This window comes from Parasteatoda tepidariorum, chromosome 2, assembly GCF_982258835.1.
Source record: "Parasteatoda tepidariorum strain Cologne lab strain chromosome 2, Ptep-v5.0, whole genome shotgun sequence".
NCBI lineage: Eukaryota > Metazoa > Arthropoda > Arachnida > Araneae > Theridiidae > Parasteatoda > Parasteatoda tepidariorum.
The window spans coordinates 65,597,799-65,620,646 of record NC_141756.1 but is presented as its reverse complement, the minus strand read 5'-3'; the positions used below and the strand labels follow the sequence as shown (position 1 = coordinate 65,620,646).

The window sequence follows — 22,848 nt, the reverse complement described above, 5'->3', positions numbered from 1 at the left end:
AGTTCATAATAGCGAAGTTCCCCTTGCGGCGTATGAAGTCATTTCCGGAAATGACAATCCCATAGAATAGAATTCCCATGCAATTCTATTCCTGACGATGTGCCCTTACTCTCGTAGAAGCTTCTTGCAACATTTATGCGATCCTCTAGTTTGTATAACGGTTTTACACTTACACATTTTGACAAAAATAGACTAAACTGTCATTTAAAAAAAAAAAAAATTTAAAATTAAAAAAAACTGTAACTTGAAAAGAGAAACCGATTACAGATTTGAAATCAACGGCGTGCAAATAATCACGATCCGTTAAAAGATCTTATGCAACAGAAAGAAAACAAATTGTTCCCCAATGTAATCATTTGATATTTTCCTATCTCTATAAACGACAGTCCGTTCTTTTGTTAATACACTTTTTACGAGGTCATTTTTAATTTATTTTAAACGGTCATTTTTCAAATAGTATATTTCATAAACATTTTATAACAAGTTCGCTTCGTTATGAGAACTGTTTTTATGAAAGATTTTAGACGTAGCGAGTGAATCAAGTAAGAATGAGGAATGTAAGGAAACCAATCACTGGATCAGTGAATAGATGTAATCACAATTAGTCAGCAGCTGTGAATTTGTTTATGGACGAGTCATTTAAGGCCATTTTAGTGAATAATCGAATCAGTGAATAATTGCATAAAAATGTCGATAAACCTACAAATTGTTTGATGGCAGTCGACGACAACTATTTTCCAATTTTTTAAAAAATAATTTTTAACAAAATGACGACATATTGAATGCAAAATACGACAATAATTTTTATCGAAAAGGAAACAGCAAAAATAATTAATTTTCTAGAGTCTATAAAACTGTTCGTTTGTCTCTGCCATAACACGAAAAAATAAATTTTAAAGTTTATGTTTATATATTTGCATGCCAAATAAGATTAGTCTGATTAAAAATATTACCTGTAATAAAGATGTATTCTATAGAATGCTTGAGGGTTTATTCTTCTTAATTAAACTAACGGCTTTTTTTTAAGCATTGAATGCATTGTTATTTATCTTGTTCCTACGTTTACTAAATTAGCATTTTGGGTTGATCTAGAATAAAAAAATAAAAAAATGAAAAAAAAAAACAATTTTCTTCAACGTTATGACTACACCGTCAAGTTATTTTATTTTTTAAAAAAATCAAATTTTTTATTTCCAAAATTGAGAAAAAGCGCTGTGTTAGAGGGCGAAAACGTCTTGATCCGGCATTGTGCCTCATTATAAGAATTTAGTTCAATTATGAAGTTTTCCTTTCATTAAATCAACAATAAAAATTTTAGAATATTAAAGCTATATTCAGATGCCTTGATGAATTTTATAGTGTACTTCACAAAATTAAGGAAAATGAAAATAATTTTTCGGCTGTAACGGAGGCACTTGTTTTTCTCACATTACCAAGAAACTCTTTAACTAGGGGTGATCATCACCCCTAGTTAAAGAGCTTTCCCCTTTATTCTGCTTGACCCCTAAAAGAGTTTCGGACTTCCTGTCTGTCAATCTGCTGTCAGGAAGAGAGGGTGGGATAAATCACTGCTGCTAGGGGGTGTTTTCTCTTTTAAATCGCCGTAATTTGGGTATTCCTACAAGTTGATGTTCCAAAAAGAACTCAATACTCATTCCTTTCCTGTGATCACCAGAAGACCATCCCCCGAGGAGCACATGTTTTGAATCTTCCTCATTTTAGTTCAAATCGTGCAAAGGTGAAGAGGACTTGTCCCTTCGATTGAAAGAAAGTTTCTAGCTCAGTGCAGCTATCATGGATATCAAAGTAAGTGTAGTCAAATGATTATTGGTCTATAAATTGTTAATGAATTATTAATTATGCTGAACTTTTACAAGAAATTGAATTATTTTTAAGCAGTGATTTTTTATTTATGTGTTCATTTATTTTATATATTTATTTATTTATTGAAATATATTTTTTCGTGACGTTTGCGTTTACAAGTAAGAGTTTTGATACACTGATACAGAGCACTTTATACAGTCGTACCTCGTTAAAGTGAACACGTTTAACATGAACCTCTTAACGTTTAGCGTGTAATATTAGTTTAACGTTTACTAATTTCGGATTCCCTGTCAAATTGAATACCTTTAAACGTGAACAGAAAATTTATTTCCTCTCTGACCAGTAACAAAACTGACCAGTCGCAGTTTTATATCGACAAGGGTAGGCATTTCAAAGCTTTTTTATAGTATTGATAATTATTTATATTTGGTTATGTTAGTTATAGTGTTGATTGATAGTTTTTAAGATATGTTGGAATTGAATATGTTGATGGGAGGTGATATTGCAGGAAACAATGTAAGCCGTTTTGTATTTTTACTAAAACTAGAATTTTCTTTACCTCTTTGGTACCTGTAAAGTTGTATGTCTTCAAGAGAAATGACCACCCATATTGATCCTATTATTTTGTTAATAATCCTCTCTAATTGGTGCAATGAATAAGTTTACTTTACGAATTTCGTCTAATAATATTTATTTTCCTTCATTATAAGCTTATAACATATATAGCTTTGTTTTAATTTTTAAAGTAATAAGTTGTATTTATTATGAAAATATGTATAGCAGTTATTAATTTACATATTCATGTTAGAAATTTATGCTTAGAAATTAGAAAACGCAAATGGATATAGATAATAAAGAATGTATGCGTATGCTGTGAATAATTCATAACTGCTAATTACAAGTCTTGTGGAAAAAAATTCCATTCGAAATGAAATTAAGAAAAATTAAAAAATATGAACATTTTTTTATTTTATTTCAGTTTTACTGGCACTTAAAACTATTTAGATTTATACAGTGTTTTCTATAATAACTAACTGATGATATATATTTCGAAAAACTTTGTATAAAATAAAGTGGGGAAATAAGTTCAGAGGTCGTAAATCAATACTTATATGGAAAAAGTCTACTGAAACATAATAGAGATTCATTAGATTAAATGCATGGCATTCTCTAACGTTAGAAAAAATATTTCGTAAAAAGTGTAAAGTGTCATGTAAGATATTTATTATGGTTTACACCATGTTTATCAAAATAGTTTTTTCCTACTTTTTTTATCGCAAAGTTTTTGACAATATCTTCGAAGTTAATTTGTTGCAATACATCTGCTTCTATACACAACAAAGATAAAGCATCGATTCTTTCCTGTTGTATTGTTGTTCTTAGAGGATTTTTAATGCATTTTAACTGTGAAAATGAACTCTCAGCTGTACAATTTAAAAATTATTAAACCAACAATTATATTAAACAAACCTAATAATCTATTTTGCTGACTAAAATTTTATGTACTAAATATTTTACATATTCTTTTTTAAAGGCAAATTGGTAAAACAAATCAAAATAAAATTTCTGTATTATTACTTAGAATTTTTATTTTAAATCAAATAACTATTTCAATGATAAAGTTATAGAATAAAATTTATTTCGATGCAAAAATGTGAAATTTGTTTTTATTATTTTTGAGTATTATTGTGTAATAAATTGCTTAAAATGTAAAAATATATTTAAACTTTTCACTTTTATTGATTTAGACATAATCAATATTGATCGATAAATAATAATTATTGATAATTATTTGAAGGGTTTAGCTACTACCTGAAGCAATATAAGCTATGCAGTATTGCAGCATGCCTTCAAAAATAATTTAGAATAATATTTTGGTACAATATATTTTTTCTGAGCATTCACTTAGGATTTTACCATTTATTTTTTTTCTTTTCATGAAATATATTTCTGTAAAAATATCATAATAGTTTTTAGAGTCACGAATATTAGTTTTATCTGTTCCTTATAATTTTTATTTACAAGAAACGACTTTGTTAAGATAAGGAAAAATTATCAATACTATAATTTCAGTAGCCAATTGAAATATTTACTATTTTAAATATTAAAATTGTTAAATTTAAATACGCATTGCAAATAAACTTTTAAAAAGAGAAAATATTGTTGGTTATTTTACACATTAATACATTATATCTTTATATGTTACATTGTACATTATATGTTAAAATAACCATTTTTGAAGTACCTTATACTAGATCTTAGTACACATTTTAACATTTGAAAAAAAAAAAAAGATCTTTTGAATTTCAAAATTTTATACAGGCAAAGAAGATAAAAAGAAAAATTTAGAAAATCAATATTTTCTAAGTGGAGGTACATCAAAGTTAACCATTTTTACAAGGCTATTTATAAGACACCTGACTATGGCTTTTCTTAAAAACAAATTAGTGATTTCGTTTAAAAAAAATTAAACTTATATTTCATTAATTTGCCTTTAAAAAAACTGTTCAAAATTTAATAATTAAAATTATTTGCCCAATGAAATGGAAGAATCACCAAGTATTGTTTTCTTTTAAAATAGTCCCAAAAATCAAATAGTAAAATAATCGATAAAGTAAAATAAAAAATAAACAATGCGAAAAAAGTAAAATAATAAAAGTAAAATAATGTAAGCACTAACGAAGATGAAACAAAATACTTTAATTTGTGTATATACGAGTGTATATACGGGAAATTAGTTACTGATTGTAGCCTAAATAATAATGGTTAAAAATTATGTCAATCAAGAAACATTTCTTTACCTAGATCTTGCCACTTTTTTATAATCCTAAGTCACCACATATTTGTATCGCGACCTCCCCCCTCCCCAATGCGAAAGAAATCCAATTTAAATTTTCTGAGATATGGACTGTTTCTCTAAGAAAAAAAACGGAAGGGGGAATGAGTCACCTATAGGATGCTTAATCTGAGACGAAAGGATGTTCTCAGTAGTAAATCAATTGGTTACGCTTAAAGAAAATTTAGCTTTCAATTTCAACCATATGTCGGTGACAATCACGGCGGTCCTTTTTCAGAGCCTTTCAATTCATGAAATCGAACGCTGGCAATATACAGCTTTTGTTGTTTTTCGGCGGGATTGTTTGTTACACACCGAAAGCAAGATCCGGTTAAATTGGACTACGTTCCTGGGTAGTCTTTTGCTTATAATAAAATAACACCAACAACAATATTTTTCCACTCGCTTATGAAGATGACCAATTTTTTTTTTTTTTTTTTTTTTGAAAAGACAAATGGACGATGGAAATACCTTATTTAATTATTTATTTATTTCAATCTCATGTACACACGAGCTGCAAGTAAATTAAGCACAGCTATCAAATTTATTTTTAGTGACAGAAATAAAATTATTATTTTTTAAAAATTTTTACTTCTTCAAATTATCATTTTAATAAAAATTTATTAAATTTCGGAAATAAAGCAAAATATTCATAATATACTTATTAAGTATCTAATCCTAAAAATATTTATTTATTTATATATGTATTTATCTATGTAAATTTACTTATATATGTAAATTTATTTATATATGTATTTATATATGTAAATTTATTTATATATTTTAATATAATTTCAATAATAATTTTGATTGGCTCAAACTTTAATCATTATCATTAAGGATTTTCCTTCTTAGTTATTAAACATATTCTTAAATTCATTTAGTAAAAATATCTTTCTTAATTTTGCTATTTATTTTTAATTTGAAATTTTCAGTGCTTTTCTTATTTCCGAATTATTATTTTAACAAAGTTCGTAATCAGATGTACAAAATATACTCAATTCAATGATTGGAAATTTGATTTTATTGCTACTTATTTCTTACATTTGATTTTAAAATCGAATTAATTTTAATGGGTGCTCTTTTTCAAAAGATTGCAGTTTTTATTGTAAATTATGATTGTATATAATCAAGCTTAGAACTGCAATTATTAATTGTGCTTACTTGTAATTAAGCATGACTCATCAGTCAGGGGGGGGGGAGATGAGCAACTTCTGAATTATGATTTTCCAACAGTCACAAATCAAACAACATTAATTACAAATTTAACTTTAACCCCTTAACGGTCGGTTAATTTTCAAGAAAACGGTAATAAAAGTGCCTATTTTTTTGGCTTTTGTATTTGTATTACGTATTTGATTAGTGCTGCAACTAGTTTAAAATAAACTAACTATCTACAATTACCTTAAAAATGTACTGGTACTGCCATCAGGTTTGTAAAATGAGAAATGAGGCAAAAGATATGAATTAGTTTTATTCTTATTTGCGCGTTACTACTGAACACTCCAACCCGTCAATATCACGGGTGGGCGAAATCTCACCCCGTCATTTTCCCGGAGGGAGAATGAAGGGGTTAAGAGACATGCTGGCTTAGACGATAGAGTGTTTGCCTCCCAATGAGGTGAATCAGGTTCGAATCATAGCAATGACTGACCGATACAAATTCCGCACCCGGCTCGCACCGACAAGAGTGCTGACGTAAAATATCCTCAATGGTAGACGGATAATGGGTCAGAGTCCCCTTGCCGTCAGGCTATCTGTGAGAGGTTTTCCTCTTCACCTAACACAAATTCAGGTTAGTTCCATCAAAAAGTTATCCAAGAAGGCAAATTTCCCTAATACTTGATCCAGGAGTTCCCTTGTCTTCTGGATTGGGTTCAAAATTACAAAGCTACAGAATTGAAAATTAGCAGTCGTAAACCCAAAATTTTGAGTCGGCTGTTCAACAACGGTTATAAAATAAAATAAATTTAACTTTAAAAATAATCTTTAATATAACTCTTTTATTAAAGAAAAAATCCATTAAACTGAGAAATATGTTTTTATAAACATATTTAAATATTTCATTCATGGTTAGTTATGTCAAAATGTCATTACTTTTTGAACTCTCAATTGGATTCATTTCTTACTAAGAGATTATCAGATGTTTAACATACTGTTTAAATTCGAAAAATTTCTGTTTATTAACTTTTTTAACCAGATTTTTTTTAATCAGAGCTGTTCTACAATTTCGCATGCATCTATACATACTTTATAAATCACTTCTTAGTCCTTTTTTTTAAAGTTTTATAATTAGTAAATTATTAATTGGACTTAAATCATTTAAATAATAATTTTAATCGGATAAATGGTTTTTATGCCATGCTCTAAGGCAGTGTTCCTCAACCTTTTTATCACCGCGGACCTGTCAACGTTTGATAATTTTACCGCGGCCCACTGGGAGGGGGGGGGGCGTTGATTGTTTATATTTTAGATGATTTGGATTTATTTATTTCAATTTAATTGTATTTAAACATGTCTTCAAAATAAAATGCAGTTACCCCAAAAAATAAATATAAAGGGATTTAACATTTTAACATACTAGAACGTTAAATCAATGAGAACCCTGAGCTTGTTTCTTTGCAATGGGACCGTTCCATCTGGGGTAATCGGAGACGGAGACAATGATACATTACAAACATTAAAAAATTTATGTCACTACCTTCAGGGGCCCCCTTCTTTTAAATAAATAAAATTTTAGTGGAACACAGATTTTTAATATGGGGTATAAACCTAAGAATATAAATTTAGTTTCAATGAAATGGACGGCTCGGTACTATTTGATCCATGGACCGGGGTTGGGGAACACCTGCTCTAAGGTATCACGAAATTTCTTACTAATCTAATACCATATTTATTGTCAATTTTTCCAAAACCATTTCCAAAGCGCTTCAGTAAAAATTATCGATCTTTTTGGTTTTCCCATAAAGCCAGAAATAAGGTAAATTTTACTATATTCAGGTAATTTTAACTCATAATTTTTATAAATGATTAGTTCAAAATTTTAAAATTGCCAACATAAAACAGTTGATTTTATATTCTAAAAATAGTAAATATGCATATGACTTTCAATTTATCCTTATAAAGTTTTCCAACAGGCAATAAAACTAACGAAATTTTAATTGTTTATAATATTATTTTAAAAAAGTCCTAAAATTTACAACATTAAATTTAAAAAAATGCAACATTAAACTTAATTTTAAAATTTAAAACAACAAATCGTTTAGAATAGGCAAGATACTTTAATCCCTTTTTTTGTGTAATTTATGGATGGTTTCCTTCAACAAATTAAGCGTTAGTAAATTTAGAATTATTAACTAAATCTTGCATTATGGAAATCTGCGGCATCTACAAAAAAGTAGTACATCTGTGTAATTTCACAATTTATATATTTATATTTTAAATTTCAGATGAATGAACCTTTTCCAATAATTTGTGAACTGCCAAAAAGTACATAATTAACCTTAATAATTATACTTAAAATGTGCAAATGAATAATAAAAAGGGGTTAAATTTCTTTCTCTAACCTAATTAAACTCAAATAATAGGAGCATAAAAAAAAAGTTAACGATTTCCAAAATTTCTTATTTTAGGATCAAAGGTATACGTTATAAATTTAAAGAGAATCCTGAAGTACGAAATCCTCATATTAAAGTTTAGAAAATGAATTAATAAGTTCTTTAAAGATATTAATATTTTAAATAACTGCTTGATTATGTTAAATTCTTTAATAAATTATAAGGATTAAGTTTTTAAATCATAACTTATGCAAACATTATTCATCACTGTCGTTTTAGATATAAAGCTGTTTAGTGACTTAGAATAAAACTTGAGATTATAGACTTTCTAAACTAAAGAAGTTGCGGGGAAAGGAAATAGTGAGAACATGGTGACAAATTAGAACCACTGGAATACTTCTATTATACATAAATCTATCACACAAAATTTCTCTCTAAATTTTAGCGTATTGGCAAATCTGTATTGATCCGATCATTAGATCAAAAGTTAATCAGGGTGGTTCATTTTGTTTTTGGAGCACCGTACACGGAGAAAAAAAACCCTAATAAATGTACCGTACTGTATGTTGATGCCTTTTATGGTAAAAGAAAACCATTATTCTGGTTAAAAAAAAAAAAAAAGGTATTTAATTTTCTGTTTACATGGTAATGGACTACCGGAAATTCTGGTATTAAGTCCTTATTACAACACATTTAGTAAAAAAATACGAAACTGAAAAGTAAATATAATCGAACAAATAGTTTTTATGCCATGCTCTAAGACAGTGTTTCCCAAACTTATGACCTTTGTGTACCCTTTCTAAATTTTTCGTAGCGCTGTGTACCACTTATAAAAAAGTGAATACATCTTTCACTATAAAAAAATTTCACAAAAGTTAAAAATCACAACGTTGACACCACTAATTATAAACTGTTAACTCTGCAAAAAATAGCCAATAGAAAAATACGTAATCGTAAATTTTCATGGCTAGCTTTGTTTTTAAATAAAAAAGTTTTGAAATTTTCGTTTGTTGCAAGATATTTCGCATAAGAACGCGTACCCCCGCAAAACTGTTCCCGTACCCCAGGGGGTACGCGTACCACACTTTGAGAAACACTGCTCTAAGACAAGGCACCATGACAAAATTATCATATTTTATCAAACTTTATCACAGGCTATAAAACCATATTTTACTGTTAATTTTACCAAAATCATTACCAAAGCTCTTCGGTAAAAGTTACCGAGCGTTTTGGTGTTTCCATAGAACCAGAAATGCGGTAAATGTTACCATATTCTGGTAGTTTTGACCATACTTTATTCCTCAGTGTAATTATTCCTTAGTATAATTAACCTGCAATTATGGTTTATATTTAAGATATAATTCTTTTAACATTACATATATCTCTTTATACATTCCTCTGTTTTAGCGACACTAATGTTTCACACACTTTTCAGCAAAAGTAAGCTTATAAAAAATATACACAACTCGAAGTTATTAAAATGCCTGCATGGACGTAATACATACACAGTTGACAGTAATGAAATAGATCGACAGCTTGTTGGAAAAGTTCTTTTCCAGAAAATAATTAAGGGAAGAAAAAAAGAACAGATTACGGTATCGATGTTGTAAATTACATATTTCCTATAGGTCAAACTAAATATGTTCAGATAGGTTCTCTCAAAAGAAGGATGTGACATATTGCTCTGAAATGGGATTTTATTCTTCGCAACGTTTATTTAATCACCATTTCCGCTATTCCATATATTATTTGCGTGAAAGCGAGAAACGCACTTTGCGTGAGTTCTTATCCTGTATGCACACGGTGAATATTCAAGGTTAATGCAGGATCAGATTACTGCAATATTTACTCTCCATTCTTTTTACAGTACATTATAAAAAAAAGTGCATCTTTGTGTTCCATCCTAGACCCACAATTTTTAGAAAAGACATAATTTCTAATTTATGGAAGGTCAATTTTGTTATGTGAAAAGATGCATGCTATCTCATAGTCTAGATTTTTCAAGAACGCCGTGCGTCATGATTGTTTTTTGAGCAGGTGTTTTTTTTTTTCCTTCTGAAATTCCATAAAAATGAAAATTTGGGGCAACTAGTTAAATGCGCATAAATTTGCAATAAAACTGTATTGGTTTTAATTTATGGATCATGGTATGTAATCGGCTTAGTCATGTAATGTTTCTAAGAAACTTTTATAGGGATTTAATTGTTTATTATTCATATCTTAAAATACAACTTCCGAGATAGAATCATTATAAAATTTTCCAAAATAATAATTATTAAAAATATTATTTGTTGGGAAATATTTTAACTTCTTATTTTTCATATTACATTGAGATAAAAAGCATGGTCAAAACTGCCAGATTATGGTAAACTGTATCGTGTTTCTGACGGCATCTAAAAACCAAAAAGCTAAGTCACGATACTTTTTAATGTAAAATCTATTCTTACAGAAACATGTAACGCAACAAAAAGTTTGATTTACAGTAACTTTTACAGTGATAATTACAGCAAAATCATTGAATCACTCTAATTGAAAAATATGACTAAAAATTACGATATAATATTTTACTGTAAAATGGATTATTCAGATGAAGCACCCAAAGTAACAGTACTTTATACCGTAAATTGATCTCGAATTTTTTACAGTGTAGATACAGAAATTTTTACAGTGCAGACAGAATAATAATATATCATTCTGTTACATAAATTGTTAACGCATAAAACTCAATAAGAGCTTTTAACTGAAGAGTAAAATACTATAAAATAATACTATAAAAGTAAAATATTATAAAATAAAATAAAGCATTGAAAATATTCATTCAGGCTGTTATTATCACAATTAAAAAACGAATTAACCATTTCATTTCTTCTTTCATTCATTTAAGTCGTATACAAGCAAAACCTATATCTATTTATAAAGCCGAAAAACAAAATAATGAAACTATATAATCTCATCATCAGCTCACACGACTATATCAGCAAAAAAGAGTGCTTTCTAATACTGTATCAATATAGCGAAGAAAAATATATCAATACAATAGTGTGATTCGCATTCAAAATATTGAAGCGAAAATAGAACACATTAAGGAAAAAATATATATGTAATAAAAATATGCCTAAAATGCAGAAAAAAACACGAAATGAAACCCATAAAGCGAGTAGCGAATTCAAACTAATTTACATGTACCGAAATCTTTCAAGAATGATTTAAAATATTTTCTTCGTAATAAGATTGCCAGATTACAAAATATGAAAACAAAAGCGCAAATAGAGTTTAAATAGAGGGATCTTTTATGGCACGTTCGTATTGCTGTACTAAAGCGCGTTTGATTTGTTAGTTACCATGGATTGGCCCGAAAAGTGAGTAAGGTTATAATACTATAATGGGAAAATGTAAAGTTTACAATTAATAAAGTTAACATTTAATAATACAATTTTAATGGTTTTAGAAAATTATCATTTATTTAAAAAGAAAAGAGAAACACGATTTGCCCGTTTTACACAGATTTTAAGCCACGGATTTGCACACGGTAAAATCTAAATTGACAAAGAAGTGAATTTATTAATAATAACATACAATTAACCCAATGATTTTATATTTGATTATTACGATGAACTTAATTACATTAGTTGGGTATCCATTGTTTCTTTTTTTTATCAAACTTTGAAAGATTTTATCTAATTGTTTTTCAAATAAATAAACATTACTACATATTCTTTTAATTCCATTTGATTAAAAACGGTATTTAATTAGATGTTTTTAGAAACATTCGAATTCTAAGTACATACACAGTTTATTTATATTGAAGTTAGAATAATTTCTTTTATCGTACTAATCAACAAAGCAGATATTTTCTTCTTTTTGAAAATATATATAACGTCGTTGCCGAGTGGAAGGATTAAAACGGGTCTTAGGCAGGGAAGGAGGGTACCAATTTTATTTATTAGTTATTAGACAGAGAGCAGTCATGAAAGTGCACACGAAAAGTTGCGCTTCTCGATTATATGTTAGGGAAAATCTTGCAAAGTAAATCCGTAAAATGTTTCAATTTAGGGAATGAGGGAAATCTCAGTAATTGTAATTGGAATCAAATAGGTCGGGCGATTCCCACAAAGAGCAAAGGGAAAAATATCTTGCTTTTAATTAATGCATAGTTGAGCCAAAAATAGATTTAAGGACAGGATGTGAATTCAAAAGTGTGAGAAAGTGTCTCGATTAGAATAATAAAATAAAAGATTTACAGAAAAAAAAAGAATATATATTGCAAAATGCACTATTTGCAGATTTCGTAGATAAACCCTAATTAAAATAATATTTTTCTAAAAATCTAAGTCTTCGCTTTGAACATAATAGTATTGTGTTATTAGGAAAGTAATTTTTTTTTTTTTTTTTATGAAAATGAAAATCGATTTTCTCATAATGAATAAATATTTTGTCATATATCATATACTGACCATTCAGGTCTAATATATTGTGCCAACTTTCTGACAGTAGCATGATTCCACGGGCATAAAATTTTTGTTCTTTGCTGGCAAAAAACTGATCCAGCTGATGTTTGACCTCATTATTTGAAGTAAAGACTTTACCGTCCAAAAAATATTGCAGAAACCGAAACGGTGATGATGCTCTTGAAAATTAAAAAATTTTCTTGACGTTTGAAAAACAAACCACAGACGCCAACGCGACGGCACAAATTTCTTTCCGTAAGAACATGAAGAACCTATACGTCGAAGCTTGAGATATTAAACTTTAGGCTCTTCAAATGACTAAGAAGGTCGAATTCGATAAGTCTAATGTCTCAGAGATATCACGATTTGTTATTTGTCTGTTAGCATCAATTAATGCCTTAATTGTTTCTTCATCAGCTTAAACTGGCGAGGTGCATCTCCGTGCAATCTATTAATTGTCGTATCTATTAATTGTCGTACTTTAACCCCTTCCTTCTCGCTCCCGTGAAAATGACGGGGGGAGATTTCGCTCGCTATTTCTCGCTCCCGTGATATTGACGGGCTGGAGTGTTCAATAGTAATACGCCAATAAGAATAAAACTAATTCATTTCTTTTGCCCGGAAAACATTTTATTTCTCATTTTACACGCAATATAGCAGTACCAGGATATTTTTAAAGTAATTGTAGATAGTTTAAACTAGTTGCAGCACTAATCAAATATGTAATACAAATACAAAAGCCAAAAAAATAGGAGCTTTTATGACCATTTTCTAGAAAATTAATCAATTGTTAAGGGGTTAACAGCAATTTTACCATTTCGATAATAAGTAAGTAGGATAAGTATAATAAGAATAATTCGATAATAAGAATATGTCAAAAATTCCGCGTCTCACTTAACATTATTCGAAAGGACATCCACCCTAAAACGGTCTAGAATCAATCGAACTTTTTCACAAGCAAGCCTTGCTATATCAGTTGTCAAAATATATAAGTTAGTTGTAAAAATATATAATTAGGTCCTCTGTAGAGAAAAAAACAAAACTACTCTCCGAATAATCCAATAAAAGAAAAATTTAAAGAACATGTGTCATTTGTTTACTAATTTTTCTCCACAGGAGTTTTCATTACCTAACATGATAAAGCACTAGATTAACAATAGTATTTCCTTCACATCATTGAAAAGAAAAGTCAAGTTAAATACATAGAAAAAAAGAAAAGCTTCTGATCAAACTTTTATTGAAACAGCAAAAAATTAAAACGTTGATTTTTAGAAATTCTTTTATAAATACTGTTCACTTTCATTTTTAGCAAATAATTGAAAAAAATAATGTGACTGAGGATTAAATCGCGATTCGTTATTGTAATTCAAAATTACGTGGAAATGATAAGGAGATTTTAAAATGACCAAAACTCGGTGTCGCATCCTATGAGTTCGGTTTCTTTTTGCCCATATGGTCGGAGTCACATGCCATGTGACGAAGAGAAAAATTGCATCATATAAATTGAATCCGTCACTACTTACACATCTTTTTAAATCCATCGATTATTTTTCTATTTCTGAACATCGTTAAAAGATGGCGCAACTGGTCCCACTTTTTTTTCACAATTTTCACTGTAAGATTTCCCGCCTTGAATTGAAATCAAAATCATTTTGAATTTTCTGCAATTTCGCTTTCATTAGTGTTACCGCTACAGATCAAAATAGTTATGGCAGTTTTGTTATAAATGTGATTTTCACGCTCTGATGTCCAAGACATATTATAAAACGGTTTTAACGGTAAGGTTGAAAAATTATTCTGCAGAATATATTTTTACCTAATTTTAATAAACATTTTATGCAGATATTTATCTTAAGCACCTTAAAGCAGCAGAGTTAATATATATGTTATCACAGCGTACTTTTTTAAAGCAAAGCTTGGGTGCATCGCAGGGAAAACAGGAAATCAGTAGACGAGACATCTCATATTTCACCATCAATAAGTCAAGCAAAAAACTGCTTGCTGATATTAAAAAAAATAAGTTGAAAAATTTTTTTTCGTAAATAGAACACATATTGATTTTCAGCAATAATTTTTTTCCTTCTTTTCTCTTTCTCAAGTCGGAAATTTGGAGGGAAAAAAGAAGAAAAAACGGCAGAGAAGGGGTTAATGTTTAATACTAAATATATCAGGCTTATGTTTTCTCACTGAGTGATATTCATCATTGCACACGGAGAAAAAAAATTCTGGTAAAATGACCATACTGTATAGTAATGACACTTATGGTATACGCCAAACTATATTTCTGGTTAATAGAATCAACCGTATTTAAACCATTCATCTGGTAATCTTTCCGTTCATACGGTAACTGGATACAGGAAATTCTGTTTTTCAAAATTGAACATCTTATTACCACACATTTTGTAAAAAATACAAAATTGAAATGTAAATTTGAGAGAACAAATGGTTTTTATTTCATACTCTAAAGCATCATGATAAAATTACTAAATTTTACCCCATTTACCAAATTTTATTATATATATTATAAAACCATATTTTATTGTTAATTTTACTAAATTTCTTATCTAAGCGCCACGGTAAAAATTACCGAGTTTTTGGTGTTCCCATAGAGCCAGAAACACGATAAATTTTACCATGTTCCGGAGGTTTTAACCATATTTATTTTCTCGGTGCATAATGTGTGATTGTGATATGAAAATTTCTTCTGAAATTAAGAATATGGTAACACATATATATGCATAATGTGTAATATCGATCTGAAAAGTTACGAAAAAAATGAAAGGATAATTTTTAAATATGAAAAGCATTTACCACTATCTGTTGTTTGATCGTATCCTATGATTTAAATATATCAGTTTCCAGTTCACATTGATTTATTCATGTGTGATTTTCGTTTTATTAATTTGTGATTGCAATCTGAAAATTAGTAGAAATAAAATAAGGAGATTTTTAAATGTGAAAAATATTTACTACTTTACGTTTAATTTTTTGAAGAACTTAACTATGTTTGGATTCATTTCGATGATAATAATGTTTTAAAGTTTAACTGATATCATTGTTAACTTGTGCAATATATTCAAGCCGTGTCCAAATTTCAAAATTTTACTAATATTGTATATATTTTTAAATAGATTATAATAGAATGCTAGAAAAATTGGAATAAAAGAAAAATGTGCCCCTTAATTAATATCTAAAACCTCGAGGAAAAAAACGGATTTCTTTATTGCTTTGTAATGATATGAATATCGATATTTTTATTGCAAAATTATTTTCAAGAAAGATTAGAATAATAATATCAAGGCTATGAAATCAAATTAAAAAATGTAATTTTTAAAACAAAATCCAAATGTTAAATTAACTCAGGGAGAAAATATCTAATTTTTAGTTCCTTTCTCTTTTTTAATTTCAAATTAAAGTAAATGTTTGAAAATATTTAAGGACTAGCCGCCTAAGGCGGCCAGCTGTCCGCCACGCTAAAGGTTTTCACAAATAAAGGTTTTTAAAACATAGCAGGAAATCTGAAAATTAGTTGACAATTAAAGTGTTCCTGTTCTGCAATTTTGTCTTCATATCCAGTTCTGCTGCAGATGTGTTATAGCTCTTGAGGATGTAACTTTGCTATGGTACCTAAGGCCTACGGTAACCTAACCTATATAACTATCAGGTGGAGACTTGTTTTTTTTTTTTTTTTTAAAGTCCTCAGAAATTGTAAAAGCATACAAAAGTTGCTTTCGAAATCATCATTGGCCAATTAATCGGGTTTTTAAGAAGTCAACGAATACTTTAGAACAACAATTACTATGAAAGCAAATCATGAAACTTCAATATTAAAATCTAAGTGCTTACCTGCAAACTGAAACTTTCTGAAAATAACTAATTACATTTAATAAAAACTGTTAAAATAAAGAATAGAAAAACCAAAGAGATCCAAGGTAAGTGTGATCGTTCCTTCAAAAACAATTAAATTCCTATTTTATATATTATATAGCTACAACGCTTAAGAAAAAAAAAACTAAATACATGAAAAGAACACGAAAACGAATTAATTTCTTATGGTATCACTTTCTATTTCTATATAATTTTTTATGGTATTAATTTTTATTTCTATATCGCTACAAAAATTATCGTCTTCGCTTAAGGAAAAAAAAAAAAAATAGAGCGTGGAAAGAAGAAGAAAAACTTATTATAACAATTATGAACAGCGACAAATATATCAAAGCGAAGCGTTCTACTTACGTATCGAATGCCACATTTTTAATACAAAAGTTAACTTTTCTCCACTTTGATAAATGTAAACTAATGCGAACCTTACAATTAAATTATTAATTCCTTCGTATATTATTGGTTTAAGTAGTCGAAAATTAATATTTCAATTGTAAGGTTCGCATTAGCATACATTTATTAGTTTTTTTAGTATGCCTCTTTGAAGACGAAAAAGCATAGATTTTCTTACAAAATGACTGATAACTAAAAAACTAATCCAAATTTTTGAAAAAGAAAAAAAATACTTCTTTATTATTTCAAAACACAATTATGTGCCGAGTTTCGTGCCTGGGCGAGGCTTCTGGGGCGATATATTGTGATTACAGACAGGCAGACAAACAGACACACACACAGCCGCGTTTATTATTATGTATAGATAACTATCTGAGCCTTCAATTTTAAACATCGAACCGACATCGGAGTACAATCTGGTGGCATATCAGCAAAACTAATTAGTGTTTTTTCTTCTCGCATTCAGTTTATAAACATCGACCAAGTGTATCAACAATTAGAACATAAAATTCCAAAATGAAGCTATATTTTAATACAAAACAAATTATGAACTCCAAATTTCCCTTATTCTGCAAAATAAAATTTTCAAATTGTGAAAACTAACAATCAAAATATATATTTTCTATACCACAAAGCTCCTAAAACACACACCAAGTGTGAATAGCATCCACAGAACAGTTCAAAGAACAATCTGATTATCGTAGGAGGATGAGCATCTTGCTCTTGGTACTCCCCCAAAGTCTCATAGAATTTTGGCAACCATTAAAACCGGTGAACTGAACTCACAGAAAGTAAAAATTCCAATGAACAACTTGGCGCACCTGTTGGATGCATTTGGCGACCAAAAAATAAAACTTTCCCTCCGTGTTTTTTCCGATCAGGTAACCTGTCTACCTCGAACATATGAATGTCAGTTTGGTAGAAAAGAGTAAAGCGGTTGAGAAGGAGATATCAACGTATTTTGTGTCAGAAAGTTCGATCGAGCAGGCGAATTAAACTTATGGAATACGATTTGTTCGAATCCAGACATTCCTACTATGTAATCAATGCACCTGCGGAATAGAGCAGCGGTGTGGAGAAGAATATTTACAACAAAAAACATGCGTTGGGAATAGATAAATCAAAGGCGCTGCGAGTATTATGGCAGATGTGAATAGTACTGAACATCTGGTAAGTACCATATTCATTATCATTTATCCAATATGTTGATACATCAAAGTGAATTAATCATAATGATTTGTAATTCAATAGCTGTTGTTGTGTGAGTCAGAAAACGTATGGAAAAAAAATCGTTTTAAATTTAATTAAATTTAATTTAAAAGATCGTCTGAGCGTGTTATATTAATTATAAAAATTTTATTGCATTAAGACAGAATTGGAAAATTTTGATAGAAAAAATAAAGTTACATATTTGCGTATGATTTAATCAAAAGCACACTCTACGATATATCAATGATATCAATTATGATTAGATTTAAGACATAACTGAAAAAAGTGAATTTTCAAGTTACTAAAGTACATTCTGGATATTCTTTTTATTGGATGTATAGAATAAAAGTGAATTAAATGATCTGTTAAGGAATTTTTTAACAATAATTAAAACAGAACTGAAAAACTTTACTTGGTTAATTTTCAAGTTATTGACGATTGTTCTAAATATTCTCTACACTAAAAACATCAAATTTGATTGAAAACAAACTCAACGATACATCAATGATATCAATTCTGGTTTCGTGACAGAACTGAAAAAGTGAACTAAGAGAAGTTTTCTAGTTATCGACATATCTAGTTATAGTTATTCTGAATATTCTTTGTACAGAATGTATGGAACACAATTGAAAGTGAATTCAACGATGTAGAAATAATTTCATTTCTTTTCTTAAAATAATTAAAATAGAATTTCAAGACACTTGGATTAATTTTTAAGTTATTGACCAATATTCCAATTATTCCCCGCATAAAATTTGATTGAAAACAAGCTCAACGATATATCAAGAATATCAATTTTCATTGCAACAATTAAGACAGAACCAAAAAATGAACTATGATCTATTTTTAAAATTTTTCCGAATATTTAAAATACTAAACTATACTCAAATACTCATTCGATTAAAAGGAAACTAGTTAACCAAAACTTATCCTATTTCATATAAATATACAAATGAACCTAAGCATTAAAAATTAGACACAGCATAAAAAAAGTTAGATTGATAAAAAGATTTCAAATCATTTAAGTTTTTTGGGGGGAAAACCGCGAAGCTAATTCTTATTGCTAAAAATTGCGAAACGTACAGAGTTCCAAAACTAAATATTAACGCGTCCTTTCCTTCGATTTTCTAATCCTTCTCCGCTTTCTTTAACCATTTATAAACATTCAGTTTAAAAAAGTCTTTTAATAAAGACATTTAAAGGATCGTGGTTCATCTGGGTAGCGCCTTACTCATTTTCTGGACTTTTGTTTTAAAAGCATAACTTATTGTTGCTAAAAATACTGACAATTTTTTTTCTCGAATCATACCTCTAAATTCATTATATTACTTACAAAATGACAACTTTCGACCGGATAAAACTATAGTTAACCTGCAAGTAAATTACATTCCGTTCTAACGAAAACTAATTAAAAATAATGCAATATAATTATACGACATTTTAGTAAGAAATAAATGGCCAACTCACTTAAAACACTTTAACTAATGATGAAAAAGAAATGAATTGTGTATATTGGATTGTAGAAATGTAACCTATTTAACACATTTCTTTCTCATTTAAAGACGTTTATTTAATTTTTATTTATGAGTTATGATTTAACAATTTTAGTTTAATGATAAGTTATTTTTTGAAAGCTGAAATATTGTGTAATTTTAGAATTTCATAATCATAAATACCTTTGTGCACTTCACAAGTTGTTCTAAATGTCTTTACAGTTTTTTAACAAACTTTTCTTGTTTCAAAAACTTATAAATAGTTTAAAAGTTAAGAAAAAATTTCTGTTATTGTAAAAAATGTTCTTTTTTAAAAATACATTTTTATTTAATTAAATATTTGAATTAAATTAGAAAAAAATTTTGCGCTAGTTAATTTTTTTTAATAAAATGTACTTATAAGTTTAATGTTTTATTAAGCTTAATGTTTAATAATTAATTTTTGTTAAGTGAAGGCAAATGTTTTTGCGTAGTTGTTATGGAAACTTTAAAAAAATGATTAGCCTTAATTAAACAAAATAAAATATCTTCAGCAGAACATAAAAAATTCAAACAGCGAAATATTAAGAAGAAAAGCGAACCTCGTGAAATATTTTTTGTTCGAGTTACATATTCGACGTTGTTCTGATATATATTTTGACGTTGTTCTGATTTTGAGTCATAGTTATAAACATTCGTTAAATACACACTTGTCTTAGGAGGCACATTTGAACAGCTGCATAAAAACCCATAACATGAAAAAATAATAAATTTTCTGTAGATTTTCTAGATACGACACCAACTATTAAATATATTGATTTTCAACCTCCTGAAGATATTAAATGTAAATGTATTTGTTAATAATGTTTTAGCTTTCAGTACGAAAAATTCGTCTAAGTTTTAAAATTCAGGAAGTAAAAATAAGTATTAGTTTTATTTAGTACTAAATTGAATTTATGCGTCTTACCAAACAGTTTGTAAACCTAATAGCATATGTTTATAGTATCCTGGATGTGAATGTAATCTAAATATTTATAGTTACCATGGACTATTTGTTCTAGGTCATTCGTTTTAATTCAGTAACGCACCTGGCTTTTATAAGAATATATATTTATAATAACGTATCTTATATTGTACACTTGTTGCAAATTAATGAAGTAATCATCGATATTTTACATCTAAGAATTTTAATTCAGTTAGATCAAAAATTGTTACTAAAACGATGTTATGTTACATGATGTTATGTTACATAAGTGTGTTCATATTGAGGAGGTTCAACTGTATTTATATTCAACTGCATATACAAATTTTCAGTTCAAATTAAATGAAATGATCCATTTTACAATATTTTATATCAAAGTTTCAAAATAATGCACATTAAAATATTTTGCTGCATTAAGCACAAAATTAATTTAGCGAAGTCTAATTCTTGATATATTTTCCCTTGTTAATTATAATTAAGGATAAGTCGTTAATGAATATTTTAAATAATGAATATTTTAAATAAAATTTGATTTTTTAACAATTGAATTTTTAACACTTTTTATTAACTTAGGTAAAATTTGATTAAAAATAAGTGATGAAAAATAATAATATTGAGAACATTGTGAACATAATAACAAAAATGGTATTATAAAATTAAAATGTAATTATTATATAAGCGTAATTAAAATATAAACGTTAAATATTTTTAAAAAAAATTAAAAAGCCAAAAAACAAATTTGTTCCAAAATTCCAAAATATTTTTTTCCGGCTTTTTAATTTTTCCTTTGAATTTTTTAAATATTTTTTAAAAATATTTTTTTAAATAATTTCTTTTCTTTTCCTTTAAGAAACCTTTATATTTTTTTCCTTGTTAACTTATTTTATGAGTTTTATCTACTTGAAGCTTATGCTTAGTAAATAATACTTATTTTTATTTATTTTTTTAAATTTTCTTCGTTAATCTCTCTTTTTTTTTATCCTTTTCGTATTTATTGTATTATATATAAATTTTCATTTATTGTGTTTAATACTTCTTACAAGTTTTGATTCTGAAAAATATAAATACATTGATTTTATCTAGAAAAAAATAGAACTTTATAAATTAACTCTTGCATTTAAAAAATTATAGTCTACGACGTTTAAAGTTTACCATAAATATAAGATTTTATAGAATAGTAAATAATAATAATAGTATTGGTAATATTAATACAATGGTTGGCAATGGCATAACACTTAACCCAATTTAATTTTTGTATAAAATGTGAAATATTGTATTTAAACACTATTGTTAATTGTCTAACATTGTCTAACAAATTCCCAATTTTTAATTGTTATTCGTTAAAAACTATAATTAAACGCTTATTCTCGAGAAATAGAACTTTTATAACAAAATTGCAGCAAAAAAAAATCGCCCACTTTTTTAACAATATTTTAATATTATGCGTCTCAAAATCTTAACAAAGGTGTAGTAAAACGTTTTATATTTTAAAGCACAATCAAAATAATACCTAAATTTATAAATTAATCAATAATAATTATGTATATATTCGATGTTAACATTAAAAAAATGCATTTTATAAGATTACTTTTAACAGTCATAAATTAAACTGAGTGGTAAAAAGTGGGGAAGGGGACTCGTTTTTCTATTGATGTTGTTGTTCGTATGTTGTTCTTCTTATATTCTTATGTTTAATGTTAAAGGCATATTCTTATTAGTTGTTCTTATGTTAGAATTATGCTCTTCTGTTACTTCATTAGTGCTAAGATTTTAAAAATTTAGTCATTCCTGGCGAATTTTTAGAACATTTTGAAATATTCCAGCTGTAATAGATAATTATGTAGTTATATTTAAAAACACAATTTAAAATTGTTAACGGAAGCTCCGAGAATGTTTTGAAGATTATTATTTTATTTAAAATTACATCAAAATGAAATTTTTCTTAAAATAACTAAACATTTGTCTCACTTCGAGTTTTAAGGATTTGGGATATTGTAGAAAAATTTAACATCTTCAGAAATTGCAAATGTTAAACTTAATCCCTATATTTTAGTTTAAAAAAATTTATATCAATAACCTTTAAGCCAGGTTACTTTGAAATAAATAAAAAAAATGTAAAAATAACCATGTTTTTAATTCGTAGTTTAAGAATCGAAAGACTAGTTACAGAATAAAAATGATTAAGTTAATAGTTATCTAGGATGAATAATTATTATTTTATTTTTCTTCTATTTTTATTAATTTA

General features: G+C 27.7%; 1 protein-coding gene across 5 annotated transcripts in view; it reads left to right on the top strand.

Annotated features, from left to right (window-relative positions):
• Positions 1–1,653: 1,653 nt before the first annotated feature.
• LOC107438548 (uncharacterized) overlaps positions 1,654–22,848 on the top strand; it is a 149,642-nt gene continuing 128,447 nt past the window's right edge. For 2 of the 5 annotated variants that reach the window (XM_087157448.1, XM_043039613.3), the window contains exon 1: positions 17,813–18,110. In XM_087157448.1, the coding sequence (XP_087013574.1) occupies positions 18,081–18,110 (30 nt within the window). In that variant the 5' untranslated portion in view covers positions 17,813–18,080. Of the gene's footprint in view, positions 1,807–17,776; positions 18,111–22,848 lie in introns of those variants that run through there. The other 3 variants (XM_087157451.1, XM_087157449.1, XM_087157450.1) reach the window with 3 other exon arrangements.